Genomic DNA, 21,823 nt, shown 5'->3' on the forward strand with positions numbered 1-21,823 from the left:
CAGATTTTTAAAAAGTCCTCAGTACCCAGCTGAACATCTAAATAAAGCTTGATTCTGCCCCATTCAAATCAATGGCAGATTGGTTTGGGGTTTTGGTTTTTTTCCCGGTGCCTTGAGTGGGAGCAGGATCAAGGCCCAGGGGTCAGATTTTCAAAAGGGAGCCGCTCCCGGCAACTCCAGTTTTGACACAGATACCTAGATTTTCAAAAGAGCTCAGCTTCTTTATCGGCTCCTAACCTAAACCAGAGGGCGGAATTCCAGAGCTCAGTGTCCTGCATGCTCTAGAGTGATTTACTATTATTGCTCATTCTGAAGAGCTTGTCCTTTGGGTGATTTGTGTCTGATATTTGGGCAAGGGGAGAAGACTCATCCACAACTCCAACTCTTCCATGTCCTTTCTTGACTCACACTGTCCAACTACCTCCATTGCCCATAGCCATGGCATTATCCCCTAGCTCTGAACTCTCTGACCCACCTCAGGTTTTCTCTGTCTTGTGAATCATGACATCATCCCAGCTCTCTAGATTCCAGCAGCTGCAGAATGTAATGCCCACCTCCTCACATGTACAAAGAAGCATCCCCATCCTTTGGGATACTACAGTGGCAGATGCCTTAGACACATCACAGACAAACAGATCCATTACCGTTTCCCCTATGCATTTTAGGGTCTGGTTTGAAACTACTCTCAGCTTCCTTAATCCTTTATGGATTTGTTGGAGTATATAACTGAGATTCTCTGGCTATTCTCCACCGTGCCACTTCTCATCAACCCAGTCACACTATCTCACTGCTCTAGGTATGAAAGCCTTCTCCTCTGCAATCTCTGCCATCTGCAAAGGGCTTTCTTGTCTCTCATGATCCCTCAATGAATTTCCATCTCATTTCCTATCTAATTTGAAAGCATAACTTGTATCCCTTCATTAGGTACCTCTTAATACCTCCCTCATTCCGCTGTTAACCCCATGCCCCCATTTAACGCCATTATTTAACTCCACAAAGCGTTTTGTGGATCAAATCTGTATGGACAGGCAGTATATAAAATAATGTCAGACTACATGGCACATTTCTCCTGTACTTGTCTATGTGTATTTTATTGTGGGTGTTAGAACATAAGAACGGCTAGACTGGGTCAGACCAAAGGTCCATCCAGCCCAGTATCCTGTCTACCGACAGTGGCTGATGCCAGATGCCCCAGAGGGAGTGAACCTGACAGGCAATGGTTCGCTGTTCCAGGTCAATGGGGGCTGCAGGAAGCGGCGTGGGCCGAGGGATGTGCTGGCCACCGCTTCCCGCAACCCCCATTGGCCTGGAATGGTGAATCGCGGCCAGTGGGAGCTGCAATTGCTGAACCTGCAGACGCTGCAGGTAAACAACCCATCCCGGCCCGCCAACGGATTTCCCTGGTGGGCCGCGTGCCAGAGGTTGCTGATCCCTGGTATACATTGATATGTCATCTTGTGAATGCATGTATAGCAGGCAGATGGCTGGGTGTGCATATAGATTTGTACTCAAGTTCGTGTGCGCAGTGCTAAATGCATTCTGATGTGCTCATTTGTGCGTCCATGTATTTAATCTTTGCCCATATATGACACATTCACATGCTCATCAGACAGGTTTTCCCCTGATCTCCTGTCTGTCTCTCTACCTTGGTTGTATGTTGTGGTAATCACCGTGGTACCCACACACCTTCATCGCTTACATCACAGCTTTACCTCTACCGTACCTGAGTCTTTGAAGCAGCTGTCATTGTTAATGAAAGGCAGCAGATAGTCTAGAAGCACTCCCAGACTGAAGGAGGACATTGACGGGTCTCAACCAATGACCAGCATCTACCGTACCCCTCAGAGTTCCCACTGGCTGCAAAACTATGAGCTCTGTAAAAAATCAACATACCTGTATATTTTATATCTGGTTGTAAATCCTTGACGATGTCTTTCCACAAAGGATAAGTAGCTCCGCGAGTGGTGGAAAGGCCCCCTGTCTGAAATAAGCCAATCAAATTCCTTGGAGACATGTTGGTTGATAACAGCTGGTTCCTGGTGGGAGGGCTGTACTATTATATGGTCCCATATAAACAGGAAGTAGAGGAACTCAACAAGCCTCCAGTTCATGCTTTTCTGTCTGCCTTTTTCCTCTCATTCTTGCTCCATTCTATGGAGTCCTGTGGAGGAAGAGAGGAAGGGAGGGGAAGAAGAAAGAAAGAGGGAGAGGAGAGCAAGAACAGAGGAAAGAAATAGAAGAAAAAAGAGAGAGAAGAAAGAAAAATGGTTACACATGTAATCATAGACATGTCTTTTGTTGCTGTTAATTTTTTCAAGTATGTGGCACAACATGAAAACAAACTTTAAACCAGGTTTTAAATGCCCTGGGGCTACTTGTATTGTGGTTCTGGGTATCTGATCATATTTCATTGTTTGATATGTACATCTATGGGGCTTTTATCCCTTCTCTCAGAGCATGCATTGCCCTGTGAAACAGCTAGGTCAGGACCCAAATGCTCCACACCCTGTTTCCCCCAGTTACTTCTCTCAGGGAAGTTCTCTGCAATGCCGCAGTGGGGAGAGGAGGCCGGATACACAAGGTGGCTGTACCCTGGGCTTCAATTACATGTTTATCATCCCTTTAATGCGGTGCCAGATAAATGTGTCTTCTGCTTTCATCTATCTCCGATGATCTGTAATCCACACTCCATGCAACCTGAGCTCTTACTTTAAAGTCATGCCAAAAAAAGAGAAGTAAAATAATAATTATATAGTTTTCAGAAACAACAAAAAAAGAAATCCTGCAGAACTTTGAGGGATAAAGATCACACCAGGCAGCTGGCTTGACAGACTAGGCCTTTGAGGAGTGGGGGTAAATTAACCATTATTTTGTTATTTATGTTAAAGTAGCACAAAGAGGCTTCCACTAAGGTCAAGGCCCCATTGTGCTAGGCATTGCACATGCCTATAGTAAAGGACAGCTCTGCCTGAAGAGCCTGAAGTCTAGGCAAGACACAGAATGAGTGGGAGGAAAAACAGAGGCATAAGGGGATGAAGTGCCTTTCCAAGGTCTTACAGCAGGTCAGTGGCAGAACTTGCGACTCCCATCCCCGTGCTCTCGCCATTAGATCATGCTGCCTCCCCACTCACACCGTTGGCGCTATGCCCCCTACTGGGTGATACTTGGCTTTACATTAGTGGAAGGTGAATGGGCTTATTAGGAACACTGAAGGGATAGTCCTTACCCTTCTGTTTCGTGACAAAAATACAAGGGAGGAGGGCACAGCAGCGTCCCAGATTGTATCAATTATCTATTCATTACTGACAAAGTCTTCTTTTCTAAATTCTGGCTGTATAAGGATTTGTGGGAAGAGGGATATGTGTGAGTGGGGCTGTATATGAGTGTGGCATGTGTGCCGTGCACAGGTACAACTCCCAGAGTGTGTGTGTGTGTGTGAGAGAGAGAGAGAGAGACACAAAGTGTGTGCGTGTGTGTGAATATGGATTTCTGTCGGGAAGGCGTGTGTGAGAGTGACATGAGGCTACAGCATGTGATTGTGAGTGGGCATGTGTTTGCGCAGGTGCAGCAAAATCCAGAGTGTGCCTGGGCGTCGGTGGCGGGGAGCGTGTGACGGGAGTATGTGGGAGTCTGCCCATGTGCACAGCATATGGATGTGCTGCTGAAAGCGAGCTCCGTGGCACTTTAGAAAGCTAAACAACCCGCGTAGCCTGTTGAAAATGTTCTGTTGAACAATTCCCAACCGGCTAAAGTTACTCCACATGAAAAATTAAGGCATTAAATATAAGAGAGGCCATGAATATCACCCTAGAACAGTCTCTGTTAGCTTTCTCCACTGGACAGGTTTTAACCTCCCTCCAGCTACTGTGGGGAATATTACTACTAATTGTCTTGTGGTAGTGCCAAGAGGGCCTCAGTGAGGAGGAAGGTTAAGTCACTGGACTGGAGACCTGCAATCAATTCCTGCCTCGGCCACTGACTCATTGTGTGACTTTAGACAAGTCACTTTAACTACTTTGTGCCCCCAATTCCTCGTCTGCGGAATGGGGCTAAATCTTCCCTGCCTCACAAAGGTGTTGAGCGTAAAGCTCTCCAATACTACAGTGATGCGCTCCATAGCCGTCCCGAGACAGCTAGCGTTAGGCTTTGCACAAACCAATAGCAACAGGCAGTCCATGTGCCAGAGCTGGCAAGCTACATCGACGAGTCAATCAAAGGGTGGAAGAGGAGTCACAGGCACAGAGCGAGAAGTGAAGTGACTAATGGTCCCACAGAAGGTCAGTGGCACGGCTAGGACCAGAACCCAAGTCTCATGACCACTAGCCTCGCCACTAGACCACGCTGCTGCTCAATATCATGGGATGATTTAGTTAGGGTTGGTCCTGCTTTGAGCAGGGGGTTGGACTAGATGACTTTCTGAGGTCCCTTCCAACCCTGATATTCTATGATTCTATGAATATTATGGTTATCTTTAACATGTGTAATCTTGCAAACACTTTCCACACAGCTCAGGACACTCCTGTCAGGTAGGTGAGCATGGGGAAATCAAGGCAGATAGAAAAGGAGTACTTGTGGCACCTTAGAGACTAACCAATTTATTTGAGCATAAGCTTTCGTGAGCTACAGCTCACTTCATCGGATGCATGGGATGAAGTGAGCTGTAGCTCACGAAAGCTTATGCTCAAATAAATTGGCTAGTCTCTAAGGTGCCACAAGTACTCCTTTTCTTTTTCCGAATACAGACTAACATGGCTGTTACTCTGAAACAAGGCAGATAGAGAAACAGAGGTGGGGGTAGGGAGAAGCAACAGAGCTACCAAGAGCAGTTGTGTACAGTCTTTGGGTAGACAGCTACACCGATGTATATAAAAATGGAAAAAAAGGTTTCAATAAAATCTCACAGAAACACTATAGGCAGATGTTTAACAGAAAAAAAAAAATACAGAAATAGGCTGAGGTTAAAATAAATAGGCAGGAATGAGACAAATTAATAAACAGAATGTAGGAAGTGGTTAAAATAAAGATGGTAATAATAATACAGCCCCAACAGGATGTACTCTGTACCACTTTGTGTTCCCCTTTCTTCCTCTCTTCCTTCTTCCTTTTTCCTCTCTTGTCTCTTCCCAGAATGTAAATAGAGCTGGTTGAAAATTTCAAATTCAATTTTTTCCATTTCGAATTCAAAAATTCTTTCTCCCCCCAAAAAAAATTTCAATAAAAATGGCAACATATTGTTTTGGGTTTTTTTCAAACATAATCTCCTCCTCCTTTTGCTTAACTATTTGTAAGTGCTCTGAGGCAGGGATCATGGCTTCTGAGATGTTTTTACAGCACCAAGCAGAATGGGGCCTTGATCCTGATGGGCTGCTTTGGGCTCTGCACACAATAATAATTAATAGTAAGACTAAAGACAGATGAATGATTTGCCCAGTGCCATAGAGGGAGTAAATGTCTGAGGCTAGATGAGAAGAACTCATATGTTCTTAGGTATCTTCTGATCCTGGGTTCAGAGTCAGGATTAGAACTCAGGACAGACTGCCTAGCTTCTAGTCATCTGTTCAGGCCAGACCTCTGTTTCTCAGATTATGAGCACAAATGATACACTTCCATCACACAATGAAAAGTGGTAAGTTCACCCTCCTTCTCCATTAAATAAGTATTAGCATCAGTCTCCGCTAATGATCAGCTGTACTGCACACATAGACCTAACTATGCCTGTTGTTTGGTTCTTGAATCCCCCAGTAACTACCTCATTTGTCAGCCTCCGTGGATCAATTCTTTAAGCCCTCTTCTTTCTACTGAATTCCTACTGTGCTGGGAGAATGGGCTTTTTGTATTAAAGTGGAGTGATATCTGACCTCCAATCCCCTCTCCAGTTCATGTCCATTGTGGAATGCTAGGTGGAATGACTGTAATAGTCCTCAGTCAAATCACCCATCTACTATCTCAGATGTGGAGTTGTACGGTATTTTGGTTGTCTCTGTTCACCTCAGACCAAAGACAGGAACACACACAGAATGAGTATCTGCCCTCCACCATGTTTAAGGTCAGCCTTGGGGTAATGATGAAAAAAACTTGGGCGATTCCTAACCCTGCATACATATCTTCATCCAAACAATCATCAGTTGCTAGCCCTTAATCATCATGTGGACGATATCCCACCAGACAGTAGGAAGAAGTGGGAAAATCTGGGTTCTGGAAGTAGGCTAGAAGAAAAAGCATTCAGAGCAAGGAGCAGAAGTAGGGGCAAAGGAAGAAGAAATAACATGACTTTCACCACCAGTCTAGACAATTATATCACAATCAAGTTAAATTTTTTATTAGTGTCTTTTCTCCCCATAGCTGCTGAAAAGATGTTGCTTGGTATTAAACATTAATACACACTACAGGGCTGGTCCCTGCGGAAGCCATAAAAACCTACTAAGTGGGATTATTTTGTGTTAAAGGCAATATTGCGAGGTCTATTAAATCTAACTGCTAACAACCCCAAGTCTCAAATTAATGTGTTATATGGCATTCTGGAGCTGTCCCAATCCTGGAACCATCCCAGAGACTTTGCAGAAATTGGGTGGGGGTCAGAAGAGGGGAGGGATGTCCCCAGATTTATAGCCCTCGGGTCCAAATCCCAAATCTAACCAAAAATAACACCTGACACAATAATAATGCCTTAGAATGAAGGATGGGCTTGTGGTTTACCTGCCTGGCCTGTTTAGACTGTAATCTCTTTGGGGCAGGGACTGTCTCTTGCTGTATGTTTGTACCTCACTTAGCAAAATACAGCCCTGCAGTCAGTTGGGATCTCTATGCACTGCTGTAATATAAATACTTAATAATAACTGGCACAATAATAGTTAACACAAAGAACCAGTGATCCCTGTTTATAATATGGCAGATGTATTCAGTCAAGACATCCTGGCCCAGCGGTCTGATCCCAGGCCCTTATAAATTCATATATCCAATGTGAACAGGCACAATGTGCCAGAATAATGTTCCTTAATGAATCTGAATGGAAGGTGAGTGGGACACTGATCAGAGTTAAGATGAACGGTCAACATGGCATGAACAGCATGTCGAGGGCCCACTTCCCAGTTCCAGCAAAGATCCATCACACCATTTTGCTAATGTAAACTTGCCTTTAAGTTAGTGTAAATTTACACCCAAATTTCGGTCCCTTTGCACTGCCAGAGTGGTGTAAAGCGGTCTTCGTGAACATGAGAATTCAGGCCTGAATGTTTAAAATTTGTCCCCTGCCTTGTAATTCTCTTTCTTTTAGAACACTGAGGTTGTGTAGCAAAAAGAGGCTAATGCTTTGTGTGACATGGAAGTTACCTATGCATGAGTTTACATTTAATGTCATCAGGACCGATAGCTGCACGTTTGCTAATTATATTCTGCCATAAGTCAGCGGCTTTGATCCAAGGAGTTGGAATTGCATTTCAAACATAAACGGAAGCTCTCAATGCCTTGGGGAGGTAGCTAAGCACCGCTATCCCCCTTTGTTTCTGAAATAAAGACAGCAAAAAGTCAGGTGTGTACTTGACTGCTCCGAAGATAACGGTTGTAAGGTATTCAGACACCATGTGAGATAGATACGGGTGATTAGATTTTACAGAGAACAAAACTGTTGTTACCCCTATTTTGCAGAGGGACATTGACTTGCCAAAGATGACAGTTGCAGCGGGGAAACAAGAATCCTGACTCCCAATCACCAGCTGTAAACACCCTCTTTGGAATACCAACAAGGCCTTTGTTCTAATCTCTTCACCTCCCATTTATCCCTTATATTCGATAAATTAGAGAGATCCTTCACACATACCCAGTGTTCCCTCATGCTCCTTGTTGTAAACTATTGCCATCAGAAAAGCAGCCTCAAGAAAGAGAAATTACAGAACACATTGTTTGCAGGAAAGGAATGAGTCCCATATCTCTTTAAGCTTCATGCACCAATAATTTTTCCTTGTGTCCCACATTTGGTTCTTGGCAGGTTGAGCGAGGTGTTTTGCCTGCTGCACTTTACCAGAGGGAAGGGAATAACAAATGCTATTTGTATCTGAAATACTTCTGTGCTGCAGCAACTTCACTGCTTGCAATAGGATGCTGATAAATTAGCAAAGGACACAGTCACGGGAGACGTTAGGGCTAGATCCTGCCAGGGGCTAAACACTCTGGCCCCAATTCAGCAAACAGGCTAAGCCCATGCTTAACTTTAAGCATGGCACTCACCCCACTGAAGTCCTACTGAACTACCCCTGTGTTTAAATTTAAGCATGTGCTTAAGCGCTTCGCTAGATAGGGGCCACACCTTGCAGGATCACACCCTCAGTATAATGGCTGGTGTAAATGCATGCCACTGCCCTCAACTGGAGCTGCTCAACTCTTTATCCTACACCCCCCTGGGTAAGTATCAGATGTCCCTATATCTCAAATGATTGGGGATCAGTGCACTTGGAGTACAGTAGAACCCCAGAGTTACAAACTGACGAGTTAACCACACACCTCTTTTGGAACCGGAAGTACACAACAGGCAGCAGCACAGACAAAAAAAAAAAAAAAAATACAGTACAGGACTGTGTTAAACGTAAACTAGTAAAAAAATGGGAAAGCAGCATTTTTCTTCTGCATAGTAAAGTTTCGAAGCTCTATGAAGTCAATGTTCAGTTGTAAACTTTTGAAAGAACAACCACTGCGTTTTGTTCAGAGTTACGAACATTTCAGAGTTACGAACAACCTCCATTCCCCTGGTGTTCGTAATTCTGAGGTTCTACTGTAAAAGGATGGAAGGTGCAGCCCAGCTGTTGCCATGAATTTCTGAGTCTCTGTGGTGTGCACCATAGTTACAAATGTGAAATCCCAGGAGACACCAATTACTTATATTCTGGAAGTGGGGATTGACACCAGGCACACTCATCTGTTCCATGTAGGGATAGGTGAACCTCAAAGGTCTCAGAAGTTCCATTCAGATAAATTCCAACAGTTCCACTGCTCAGCCAGTTAGCTCTGCAATGCTGGGCTGGCAACCACATGGGAATACTCCTTTTTTGCAAGAACTGTGGTACTTCCTGCTTCCATCTGGGTTGGAAACACTCTGACAACAACCTTGCATCCAGTATTTCGGCTCTTCTGTTTCTGGTGCCAGAGAGAGCCAGGAAGTGAAGTGGCAGGGATAAAATGAAAATAGATGATAATAATAACATGAAGTTAACCAAGCTTTTCTGAGCCTCACAAAAGTACGGTCTAGGTGGTTTTCAATCAAACATTGTTCTGAACCTGAAATTATTAATAATAATGTGAAATTATTATCTAAAATATTATCTAGTCCTCTCCTTCATGATAAGTTAAATTACACCAAAATAATAATAGCTAGTATTTACATAGGATTTTTCAACATCTATCTAGGCACTTATGTGCCCATACATCAACAGAGTATCTGTCTCACAAACATTAATGGATTTTATCCTCACAACATCCCTGTGAGGTAGAGAAGTAGTGCTCTATCCATTTTACAGATGGGAAACTGAGACAGAGAGAGACTAAGGCCTGGTCTATACATAAAACTTAGAACAACCTAACTATGTCACTCAGGGGTGTGACAAATTGACACCCCAAAGAGACACAGTTAAGCTGCCTAAGCCCAGGTATAGACACCACTAGGTTGATGGACGAATTCTTCAGTCAGTGTAGCTGCTGCCTGTCGAGGGGCTGAATTTACTGCAGTGACAGAAGAACCCCTTCCATCACTGTCGTTTCTACACTACAACTCTACAGTGGTGCGGCTGCAGCTGCATTTCTAGTGTAGACATGCCCATTGTGACTTGTCCAAGGTCACACAGGGATCCAGTGACTGAGCCAGGAATTGAACTAGGTCACTGAGTCCCAGTCCAGTGCTCTGGCCATTAGATTATCTTTCCCTCATGCTGCTGTTCCAAAATTAACTTAGCCTCATTACTGCAGCTGATTGGACATTTTCTGATTAAACTTTTTTTTTTCATGACAAAATGCCAATTTGTCAAAAGCAAAAATGTTTCACAGAAATGTGTGAATTTTGACAAAATTCCAGTAGAAAGAAAGAAAGAAAGAAAGAAAGAAAGAAAGAAGCATTCCGATGAGAATGGAATGGAATGTTTTGTTGGAAATATCATAAGTGTGGGTCATGTACAGTGAATGGGTCTGGACAGACCAAGTTAATACTTATGCTAACCTAACTGCTTTCAGCCTATTCTTTGCTTAGCATGACCATTGCTTGCTAAATTCATTTGCTATGTAGGATGAAGGTGATGTTTTGTATTGTGTTAAATGGCAGAGATAAGAGGAAGTTAATCAGTACAATAAATTCACAAAAGGTGCTGACAAAAAGTCACCATATTTAAAGCAAGGAAGGTCGCTGTGTGGAGTAAGGTAACATGAAAATAGCATAGACAGCAAAAGTTATATAAACTGAAGTTACACAAGACACAATGCTTAATAATTGATTAGATGGTTGCTCTAATGTGAAAAAGGTATAAATATGCTAGAGTGTAAAGCACAGTGGGAGCCTTGTAGGAGAAATCCATTGTGACGTGCCTACGCCCCAAGAGAAGGTAATTGGCCAAGATCTTTTTCTGTACATCTGGCATTCATTGCTTTTATAGCAATTGTGAATGCAAGGCCATGCTTTTGGTTCAAACCGAGGTTTGCATTAATAAACCCGAGGATCTCCACTCCAAGGGTATAGTATTCCTGACCCATCCTTTTCAATTTGCTGTTTCAAAAGGACTTTTGGATTCAATGTTTTAAGTTTTATATTATGTCATATAAACATCTTAAAAAGTCAAAATCAGAATGAAACATTTCAATTTTATTGAAACAAAATGTTTGTTTGGGGTTTTTTCAGAATTTTCTTTCGCTGGAAATTTCAGGGTTTGGTTTTTTTTTTTTTTTTGCTTTTGTTCCATTTTCAAATGGAAAAAATAAAATGAAATTGTGGAATTTCCCACCAGATGGAAAACCTCGTTCCTGCCCAACTCTATTAGCCATACACCATGAGCTAGGTAAAACTGTGTCACTATTTCACACTATTCAGCTGGGGAAACTGAGGCACAGAGTGTATATAAGTGATTTGCCCAAGGTCACACAGAAACTATGTTACAGCCCAGATTAGAGCTCAAGAGGTTTTGGCTTCCACTATCATGCTTGATCTGGATATTCTCAAAAGAAAAATACTCTGTCCTTTTGCACACCATTCCATTGCAACCACATGGGGAGTGGGTGTAGAAAGAGGAAAAACAGACCTGGAATTGCACCCAGCAGTGAGAATTGAATATCTGCTCCAAAATGAACAATATGAAAGCTGCAAACATTGTCTTGAGCCTGATATTCATAGTGAGATTTCTAGTGTCCTAGTGTTCGTTGTTGCACAGACACAAAGACATGGTCCCTGCCCCAGAGCAGTTGGGGACTGTACAATGACACCACTAATATTAGCGTCCCAAGGGTTTGGAATAAATCGATGATCCCTTTAAATACAAGAGCTTCCTGATCTCCCAGAAATCAGCTCCACCTTCCAGGTAGGCTACCGAGCTAAGCAATCACCAGAATCTTTCCTCTCTTCTCAGCTCTGGGTCAGGAGCACAAAGGGTTAAAGTCCACAGCCCATCACTTCTCCAGGTAGCGCTCCTGCTGTTTGGATAATGACAGCCCAGGCTGCTGGGATGAAAAGCCCCGTTTCACTCACCGCTTCCTAAGGACATCAGGTTCTGTCACTATACACACTGGAAAACGCCAAATGAACCCAGAGATAGACGTGGAGGGGTGGGGAAGAGGAGTCTGGACTGCTGGCTGATGCGAATTCTGGCCCAGGGCTGATCCGTCTGTGCTATTTCACGGGATGACTGAATCATTTGCACTGGCTATAAAGTCTTCATATGAATTTAGACTCATGGGCTCTGCCAGTCACTGTCTTTGCCCTGCGTGCAACATTCCTGTCAGGGTACTGAAAACAAGCTGAGAAAGCTTAATTCGGTCTTTGATTGAGCCCTTTGCAGAAAGAACACAGAAATATTTCAGATCACGGAGACCAGGCTGGTGAGGGTCATTGGCATGTGTTTAATGTTCCCCTTGGTAACTGATCCGTGTTGAATATGATGCTTGCAAGAGTCATGATGTCTTGTACATCAAGCATCACAACACTCCTGTAAGATGGGTAAGTAGGGGTGTAGGATGGGTCATCTAATAAACAGGGAACCGGACTAGGCCTCAGGAGATTTGGATTCAGTTCCATGCTCTGGCACAGATTTCCAGTGTGGCCTTGCCTAAATCACTTAGCCTCTCTGCGCCCCAATTCCCTGCTCTACTTCCCAGGGTGCTGGGAGGATAAATGCCTTAGAGATGGTGAGGTGCTAGATAGCAAGAGATAGAAGCCGCACAAGTATAATGTGTGTGTGTGTGTGTGTGTATAAGTTATACCCATTTTACAGATGAAGAAACAGAAACACAGTGGAATGCAATGTGGAGCCCTTTTTCATTGGTGAACGCTTACTCATGGGAATAATCCCACTGGAGGGAGTAAATGCTGATGAGGGTGAGTCAGGGTCCACAACACTGGCTTCCCCGGGAGCTCCAGATTCTCAGAACCTCTGAAATTCAGGCCACTTATTTAGGTGCCTACATACTGATACAGGTGCCTTGCATTAGACACCCAGGTTTGAAAAAATTGGCCTTAGCCACTTGCCCAAAGTAACACAAATCCAATGGAAGATTATGGACTAGAAGCCCAGGAATCTTGATTGCCAGGTCCCTGCTCTAGCCACAAGTCTGCACTGCCTAAATTTCTGCTTCTAGTATTGTAGAGTCTGGAATAAAGGTTATTAAAGTCAGTGGGACTTGGTTGAGATCTAACTGCAAGAATACAGTGGAATATTGTATTAAACTTCATCCTAAATTAAATCAAAAGTTTGAATTAACCCAGGACTGGCAGAGGATTATTTAATTACTAGCAAAATATGTATCTGTCACTTTTCTACTCCTGAGGGCATTCTGCGCCAAAAAAGTAAAAATTCTGCACACACAAAAAAAAATCTGTGCACAATATTTGAAAATTTTGCAAATTCTGTACATTGCCAAATTTAGAGGCTCCAACATGGCAGTGAGGAGCACAGGCCACTGGCTGCACAGAGGTGGGAGATCACTGCACAGCTGACCCCTGGGATACGGACTCAGCGCTGAGGCTGCACCCACCCCTGACATAGCACAAGGACTGGGCCTGTCCTAGAAACACACCAGGGCCCTTCCCCTCTGTGCCAGGTGCACCAGGTGTGGGCAGGCAGGCTCAGCAAGGCAGGATCCAAGTGTGGAGTGGCTTAGTGTAGGGGGCTGCCGGTGTGGGTTGAGAGGGTTCTCTGTGGGGCAATCAGGGTACAGGCAGCTCAGGGGGAGATCCGGGTGTGGGGGAGGGGGATCTGGATGCACAGGAGCTTGTTGGAGAATTCTGGGTGCAACAGTAATGGGACTCTGCAGGGGGTCCAGGTAAAGGTGGCTGGAGCTCTGCAGAGGGGAGTCTGGGTGTGGGGTGGGATAGAACTCCGCAGGGGGTTCTGAGTGTGGGGGACTCAGTGGGTGGGTCCCTTCTTTGAAACTGCTCTGCTCTGGGATAAATCCATCATCAGGCCACCTGGAGCATTTCATTGTCTGTGCTGTGTTGTTTGTCTGTTTAGATAGACTGTAAGTAAAGCTGGTCCAAAAAAAAAAAAAAAAGCAGTGAAAGAGTTTTTCTTTTTGAAAATGCATTTTTCTCAAAATTGAAATGTGTCAATTTCAGTGAAATTTTCTATGGGGAAAAATATCAAAACAAAATATTTAGTCTTTCTTTTTGTTTTGATAATGTCAAAACATTTCATTTGGACTTTCATGTCATATTAAAATATTAATATTAGATTATATTTATACACGATTTTACAGTATTATAGTGTTTTGACATTATCCAAATGAAACATTTCCGTGGTGCCAAATCAAAAATTTTCATTTTCAGAATTTTTGTTCTGTGAGAAATGTAGAAATATTGTTCTGACTTGGAATGAATTTTTGGTTAAATGTCAGAATTTCCTGCAGAAAGGAAATTCTATTTTGTAATCCACCTTCATTGTAAACTCCTTGGGCATGTACCATATCCTCAGTATCCTTTGTCTAGGGCGAAGTATGCTTGATTACTCAGTATTCATGTTCATTTTCACATGCCATGTGAAAATGTGTGGGTAACACTGTCAGAAGTCTAAGTGATTTAGGATCCTAAATCCCACTGACTTTCAATAGGACTTAGTTTCTCTTACAAATTTTACCTGGTGTCTTTATCACAAATGATGTCTTTGTTTAATCTCTGTGTCATGATTGTTTGCCTGCAGTACAGATACATGTGAATTTATACCACCCGGTCTGTGTAGGGTGGAGGGGAGTATGGGGCTGAAAACAAACACAGCAGAGAGGCATAAGTGAAAGAGAGAGCAACAGCTCAAAGCAGAGGTGGTAACAAGGAAACTGTCTTGATTCTTTGTCTTCATGGAGGAAAATATCCCAAACAGTTCCTGTGTGCTCACTGTGATTCAATAAGAGATTGAGGGCACCGAGGTCTTGGGACTGAGATCGATGCGCCATCGGGCTGCCAGCATCTGAGTGCAAGGCTTGAATTGTGTGTGAACAGGGACTCCATCTTAAATGAAAGTGTATAGCACAATGTATACAAAGAAAGGGCACTAAGGCAACATGAAGGGCTAAATTGTGCATGACGCTGCGTGGATGCACTAGAGGGGACATAGAGCATCCCTTCTTCCCACAGCACACAGGAGACAGCTGCGATCAGGCACGGAGATCTCTGGGGTGACAAAGGCAAGCAAGGCATCGGTATAGAGACATGGAGGGGTTTGGCTATACAGAGCAAAGGAGGTTGCCATGGCCACACTCCTCCTCCCCACGGCACATCATACAGTACCAGGAGGGCCAAAGAGGTTGTAAGGGCTCCCTCTTACCTTGAGGCTCCTATGATCCCAGTCTTTGGCAAGGAAGGGTTTACATAGGGTTGCCAAAACTGAACACCCTTGCTCCCCCTCTGAGGCCCCGCCCCGACTCATCCTTCCCCAAGGCCCCGCCCCTGCTCACTCCATCCCCCGCTCCCTCTGTTGCTCGCTCTCCCCGCCCTCACTCACTCAGACACCTGGCAACCCTAGGTTTACATGGCACCCAGCACAGACATCTGCACCTCTGCTTTGCTAACCAGGAAGGATGGATTGGCTGGTGCTCTCTACAAGCCAGGGGAAACCCACGGCACTTGCTTACCCTTTATAGTGCATGACATACACCCTTTAATATTTTGGTTACTTTGGGATTGCAGGCTGCAGCCTCTCTGTATGTTTGGCTCTTCGAGGGGCAGGGCCTTCTGGCCAATCATGTCTAGTTCCAAAATAAATCACCCCACACATATGCTTAAACTCCACCTTGGCATGTAGATTCTCTCCCCGCTCCCATCCCCATTTGGTCTACCACTGCTGCAGATGGCCTGGCACTATGGATTATAGCTTTTTGCTAATGATGAACACTACCGTTGTTAAGGTCACATTGAGACTTCCATTGTAGCCCAGCGTTTCCCCGTGTTTGTAACTTTCTGCAAAATTCCCCTTTTCGGATGGAGCTTTGCATGCTTAGTCTCAGGCCTAAGGGGGGATAATTCTGGCAAGTTTGAGTAAAACCTTCTTTCCAGCACTCTAAGTCCTAGAGCAGGTGCTTGCCTCCAGCCTTCCTACATCCCATCGGATATTTTTACAGCTCAGTTCTACAGGTCGCTAACAGCAGCGAAAATATCTTAATCGGCCAGCCCTTTTGCCTGCCTGCCCCATAGATATGCCTCATCCCAACATTCACGTCCTTTTGTCCATATCAATCTATTAGCCAAATAACAATGACAAAAAAGTAATTTTGCAGAACTTCAGAAAGTCAGCAGGAATTAGAGCAATGTCTTGGATTCAGGTACTAATCCTTTGGTGTACATTGTGCAAACCAGATGGTAGTCTAATCCCCGCCAGCATGCAAAAACCCAGTGTGCAGAGAGCACTGTAACCCCTGTGTCTGATTGAATATTCACACTCACGTCTGATTTTATTCTAGTATTGGAAGAAGTCCCCATGCAGAAACCCGCACAGATGACTAAAATCCTGGACCTACATTGTAGCCAAGTTCTAGATCTTTTCACTGCATAGATAATATATGTTCTCCTTTCCCCTCTCCCACCTCATTAAAAAAAGTCTTGCATTGCCTCATGCTTCATTTGAACCCTTGCTTCCTCTTTGTCGGCTGTCTGCCCCCAGGAGATAAATCCCCCCAGCTTTCCAGCCACAGCCAAAGTCCATAAATCTGCTCCTTTCTTATTAAATTTGGATTCAGCTGCTTCCATTGTGACACGCGATACTGTGCTGTACCAGCTTCCAAGTATATGACTGGGTCCCAGATCTTACCACAGATCCCCCGCTGGAATCCAGGGCCAGACACTAAAATAAGTTAAGTGCCACCCACAAATCAGTTTCCTTCTCCTCTTCCATCCCCTCCCTCTCTCCCACTTTATCCACCTCGGCCCATGCCTTGACGCATCTTAGATGGTACTGGTTAAGGCTCATTATTAACACATGCTAGAGCATTAATGAGCATCTAAAGGAGGGGAGAGGAGGAGGAGAGAGTGAAGAGAGGAAAGCAGGAGTGGAAAACAGGATGAAAGGTAGTGAGAGAGGGGGGACAGACAGTGATAAGGATGAATGGAGAGAAAGTGGAGGAAAGGGAGGAGTGAAGGATGATAGAAAGTGCATATAATTAGCCTGTGGTTCAGTGGAGAGGGCACTAGCCTGGGAGTCAGAAAAAACAAGTATCCTTTATGTGACTCTGCCACTGAACTGCTGCGTTGCCTTGGGCAAATCACTTTCTCTCTGCTGTGTTTCTGTTCCTCTCCCACCTGTTGTCTGTCTTGCCTATTTAGAGTGTCAGCAATTCTGGGCTGGGACTGTCTCTTGCTGTGTGTTTGTACAGGGCATAGCATTCTGGTGCCCCCATCTTAGGTGGGGTTGCTAGGCACTGTGATAAAATAGTTAATAAAAACAGCCTGTAAAAACTCATTGCCAGGCCTGGGGAATTGCAGGGAGACTGAAGCTCTGTGAATCTGTTGAGCTGTTGAGTTCATGAACCTACTCTCCCCTGTAATTTAACCCTATGTTTATTATCCAAGGGTGAGTCAATTTAAAAAAGAAATCTACCTAGGCCAGTGCCTTCTCTGGGGGATAGGAAAACCACAATAAAAGTGAGCTAGAATTCAAATTCAAAGGAGCTTTTCATTAGAATTTGCCCCCTCTTTTCCATCTCTGCTCTTTCCTTTTCCCTCTGAATTCCTTTCCTGTTCAGCACCAATCTCTGCTTCCTTTTCCACCCGATGTTTTCACTGGCGTCTGTCTCTTTCTTCCCCTGTCTCTTTTGTCCCACCCTCTCCCCAGTGGCACACGAGGCCAAGAATATTGAGATTCAAGAAAAAAATCAGAACCTGTGATGGGTGAGTGGGTTTGAGATGAAGCAAAGAGGGTTGGTGCCTCCCTGCTTTCAGCAATCAGACATTGCTGAGTCAAAGAGTATTCCAAATGAAGGCCTGGACACCTATGGATAAGACTAGCATATGGGTAAGAATAGTATTTACAGTTGTTACCCACCATTCAGTGGGCTAGGCCTCCCCAGCTGTGCCTGATCCACACAGCGCATGAGCCTGCTGTGGTTCCCAGCGAGGAGAGTTAGGCATCTAAATATATTTAAGAATCTGGGCCTTCATCCTTTAGCAGCAGCCCAAGCTCTTAGCTCTGGAGTGCCAGGGTTTGATCTCCGGTGATGACCAAGATAGAGTCATTTCACAGTATCTATCCCTCACCTAAATGTTTAAGGGCCATCCAGCCTCATGCTTCAGGGCATTCGCTGATCAGCAGCCAGGCTGAGGCATGAATCCCTCCCTTGGCCCTTTCGTATATTTCAGTTAGGTTCCCTGGAGTGGTATACAAGGACAAGAGTTATACTTTCCTCTAAGGCCCCATCAATCTTTAAACATCCCAGTCACCGAGACAAGGGGCAAACTTCTGATTTCATTTGTTTGGGGGTGAGTCCACAATAATGTCTCTGAAGCCTATGGAGTTACTCCCGCTTTACCCTCCATGTGATTGAAATCTGAATCTGCCCCCCACCTCCCAGTCTGCAGTCACTACATTTGTACCAGTCCTCCAAGAAAAACAACAACGCATAATTGCACAGATTCCCATTCCTACCATCCCTGTCTGTAAATCTTCCCTCCCTTCTACCCCCAGCCTCCATCACCTGAAAACAAGCTTCCTGTAATGCAGGTAGACGCCAATCTACCCACTTTCTTGCCTGAATCTCTCCTATTAATTTTGCATGAGGAAAGCTTTCCCCATTCACACCTTCCCTCCATCCTCCCCTTTCCATCCAAGCCTCTATAAACACAATAATCATTCAAACCTACATAATACCTTATCGTGGGTTTTGCACATGCCCATCGCATCTCCCCCTTATTTCTTATCCTATAAGCTGAGTAGTCATTCACCCCTAAACGGCAGCTTATCTCAGCATTTACACCTGCCTTGCCAATGAACTCCATGTTCTACCTGTCAGATCCCCCAGATCACACGTCTCCTGTCGGCTGATTATTCCATCTAGAGCTCACGCATTCTTTGCAGCTGCTTCCCTTTCATCCTTTCCACTTGCTCTGAAAAGTTACCCTGCCTTCTTCCCTGGTTCCCTCATTGCTGTTGCTGTCTCTACAGCTGATTGCATGTCTATGTATCTTTTTAATACACGTGATGCGTGGTGCCACCTTTGCAGTGTAACCATTCGCACTTGCCTTAGAACAGTTGCAGTGACAAAGGCAGAACCGCTATATATAGAGGCATCTGTGAGTAGTGGTGGGCCCAATCTGAAATCCCAGATCCAAAGGATCCCCTGGATTTCGGCTCTGAGGAGAGGAAAGAGAGTCTTTTTAAGACTCTACACTGAGAGTCTGGAGATGTGACTCTGCCACTGACTCCTCTGTGACCTCAGGCAAGACACTTAGAGCTCACTCTTTTAGAGATCTCAGGGACAGACTTTCAAGAACCGTGTCATTCCCACAGTGACACCCCAGCACGCTGCACACTCTTTAGAAAATCTGTCCCAGGCAGCCAGATCCAATGCCCATTAAAGTCAGACTTTTATTGAACTTGAAAGGAGTTTGATCAAGCCCTTGAGCTCTCTCTTACTTCTGTCCCTCATTTGTAAAAGAAGGGTGGCAGCAGACCCTTTCCCCCATTCCTTGTCTGTCTTGTCCGTTCAGGCTGTAACCTCTTCATGGCAGGGGCTGTCTGTTTCTATGTGTATGTGTCCCGCAGCACGTGTAGGTACCGTGCCTGCCTCTGAGGCCTTTACCGTGATACAAATAGTAATAATGACACCATGGATTTGAAATTTGCAGCTCAGGCTCATTACAGCTACTTAGGAGCTCCCATTTTAGGACCTGCTCCAATCCCTATTGAAGTCAATGAGCATGTCTCACATAGTAACATGGGAGCGGTCACATCAGATCAGACTGCTGGTCCATGCGGCCCGGTATCCTTCCTGTTTCAGTGGCTGAAACCTTCCTATAATGCACAGAGCATGACCCTTTACTCAGAGATGTTGATTCCTAATCTCCCTTTGACTTCAATGGGAGCAGTATCAAGTCCCTTACCAACTGTGGAATGCTCTGTGCAGAGAGAGAAATTCCTTCCTAACCCCAGAAGATGATCAGTTCATGCTCTGAAACATGAGATTTGATTATCATTCTCTTCGATTGCAGAGTTGCAAATGCTATTAATTGCCATAACCCAACCTTTACATTTCAAATCCAGCCACGCACAATGACCCCCTGCAGCAGAGCATTATGTAGCTCAACTATTCACTGAAAAAATATATTTCCTTTTCATTTGTTTTAAATGTTGTGCTCTTTGATATATGTCCCCTAATTCTTGTCGCATCACAGAGTACAAATATTTCTGATTGCTTTCTACCGCGTCCTTCAAATAACTGTATATCGTACCTCAATGCCATTCTTTTTCCAGACTAAATAACCCATTATGTTCAGTCTCTTTCCTTTTTAATTGGTTAATATTTGTAAAGCAGTTTGAAAATGCATTAGTATCATTCAGTTATAATGTATTTTCTGTTATTTTCTACCCTTTCTTTTAATGCCTCAGTATCCTCCTATAAGCTGCCATCCATCTCCATTGATTCTATCAATGAGGATGTGTAGGTCTTTATAATGCCCTGGGGAATTTCCTTTCCCCCTTCCTGACTGGGATTTTGGAACAACCAAAGAAACTGAACTCCAGTGGCTCTTCCACAGGGTTGACATTGAACCTAGCACATGCTAGGGCATGGGGACTTTCTCTGGGCCTTGACCCTGCAATCAACTCCTCGTGAAGTCTATTGGGCTCTGCGTAGGAGCCAGAGGTCTGCCTGCATGGATCTGTCTGCAGCACTGCACCTTTAGTGAGCACGGGGTTCTGGGTTCAGGAAAGCACTGAAGCACCTGTTCAAGTCAGTGGGACTTAAGTTCATCCCTAAAGGTGAGCTTTGATTCATGGGGACAGATTCAAGCAGCTGCATAAGTACTTTGCTGAATCAGGGCCTGTCTGAATACCCGTGCAGTGAGCAATACTTATCATTGTGCACTCTACTATGCAGTTTCAGTGCCTCACTTGAAGAGGCTCCCTTTAAGCTAGGACAAAAGTCTTTTTTCCTCAGAGGATCCTGCAAGTTAAGGTTATTTTCCCCAAAGTCCATTAACTTTATATTCCTCCAAGTAAAATGTCATATTAATCCTTTGGTTTGATCAGATTCTTCATAAATTGCCCCGCAACGTCCTTGCTTTTAACTAGCCTTTTCCATCATCACCCACTTGCTACTCACATCCTCCTCCAAATCACAGACAAAGGTACTAAGCAATGCTGATCCAATATCGACCAATGGGTTTCCCCATTATTAACTTCCATCCTTCTGAGCAGCAACTGTTCCTGATGACCCCTTAATTCATAGTACTTGGCTACCTTTTAATTCACAGGAGGGATTCACTTCTCTAAAGAGGGACCTTTTCAAAAGACATCTGAGAGGAAATCTGATAAATTATAATCAGCAGGTCCCTTTTTATCCACTATTTTATGAACATTGTCAAAATTTTCTAAAAGGGTTGAAAGGCACCATTTACCCTTTAACCAGAGGTGCTAGTTAGACCCAAAACCTTATGACTTATCCAAGTGCTGGGTTATTTTCTCCTTAAAAAATATCCTCAGTCAGTTTGCCTGGAACTTGGGTGTAACTCATCACTCTGTAATTTCCTAGACTGTCTTTAGGAAGATGCACGCCCAGGGCCACATGTTATCACGGTTTCTGGGCATAGAAACAGTGAAACCAACGGGATATATATATATATATATATATATATATATATATATATATATATATATATATATATATATATATATATATATATTGTTTAAGCAAATCAGAGGTAGGATTTGACTCCATGCCAGCAGCTCCAGGAACAGCTGTGCTCTGAAGGATACATTATACACACTCCGCAGCATTGCTGTGATTTCATATTTTATTTCTTTTTACAATTTTACCATGACCACTATCCAATTGTTGCAAGCTACTGCCCTTCATTGTCTCGGGGCACTTCATGTATACTTCAGCCGCAATTGCCAGTAAAAAAGTGCCCCCCTCGCTATTTACAAGTCTCTCACAGTACAGACTGATG

General features: G+C 44.1%; 1 protein-coding gene across 1 annotated transcript in view; it reads right to left on the minus strand.

The window, feature by feature from the left end:
- The window catches only part of BRINP1 (BMP/retinoic acid inducible neural specific 1), a 93,128-nt gene that overhangs the window by 63,667 nt on the left and 7,638 nt on the right, over window positions 1-21,823 (minus strand). The window contains exon 2 of the mRNA XM_074974060.1: window positions 1,894-2,161. Within this exon, the coding sequence (XP_074830161.1) occupies window positions 1,894-2,111 (218 nt within the window). The 5' untranslated portion in view covers window positions 2,112-2,161. The remainder of the gene's footprint in view (window positions 1-1,893; window positions 2,162-21,823) is intronic.

This window comes from Natator depressus, chromosome 16, assembly GCF_965152275.1.
Source record: "Natator depressus isolate rNatDep1 chromosome 16, rNatDep2.hap1, whole genome shotgun sequence".
NCBI lineage: Eukaryota > Metazoa > Chordata > Testudines > Cheloniidae > Natator > Natator depressus.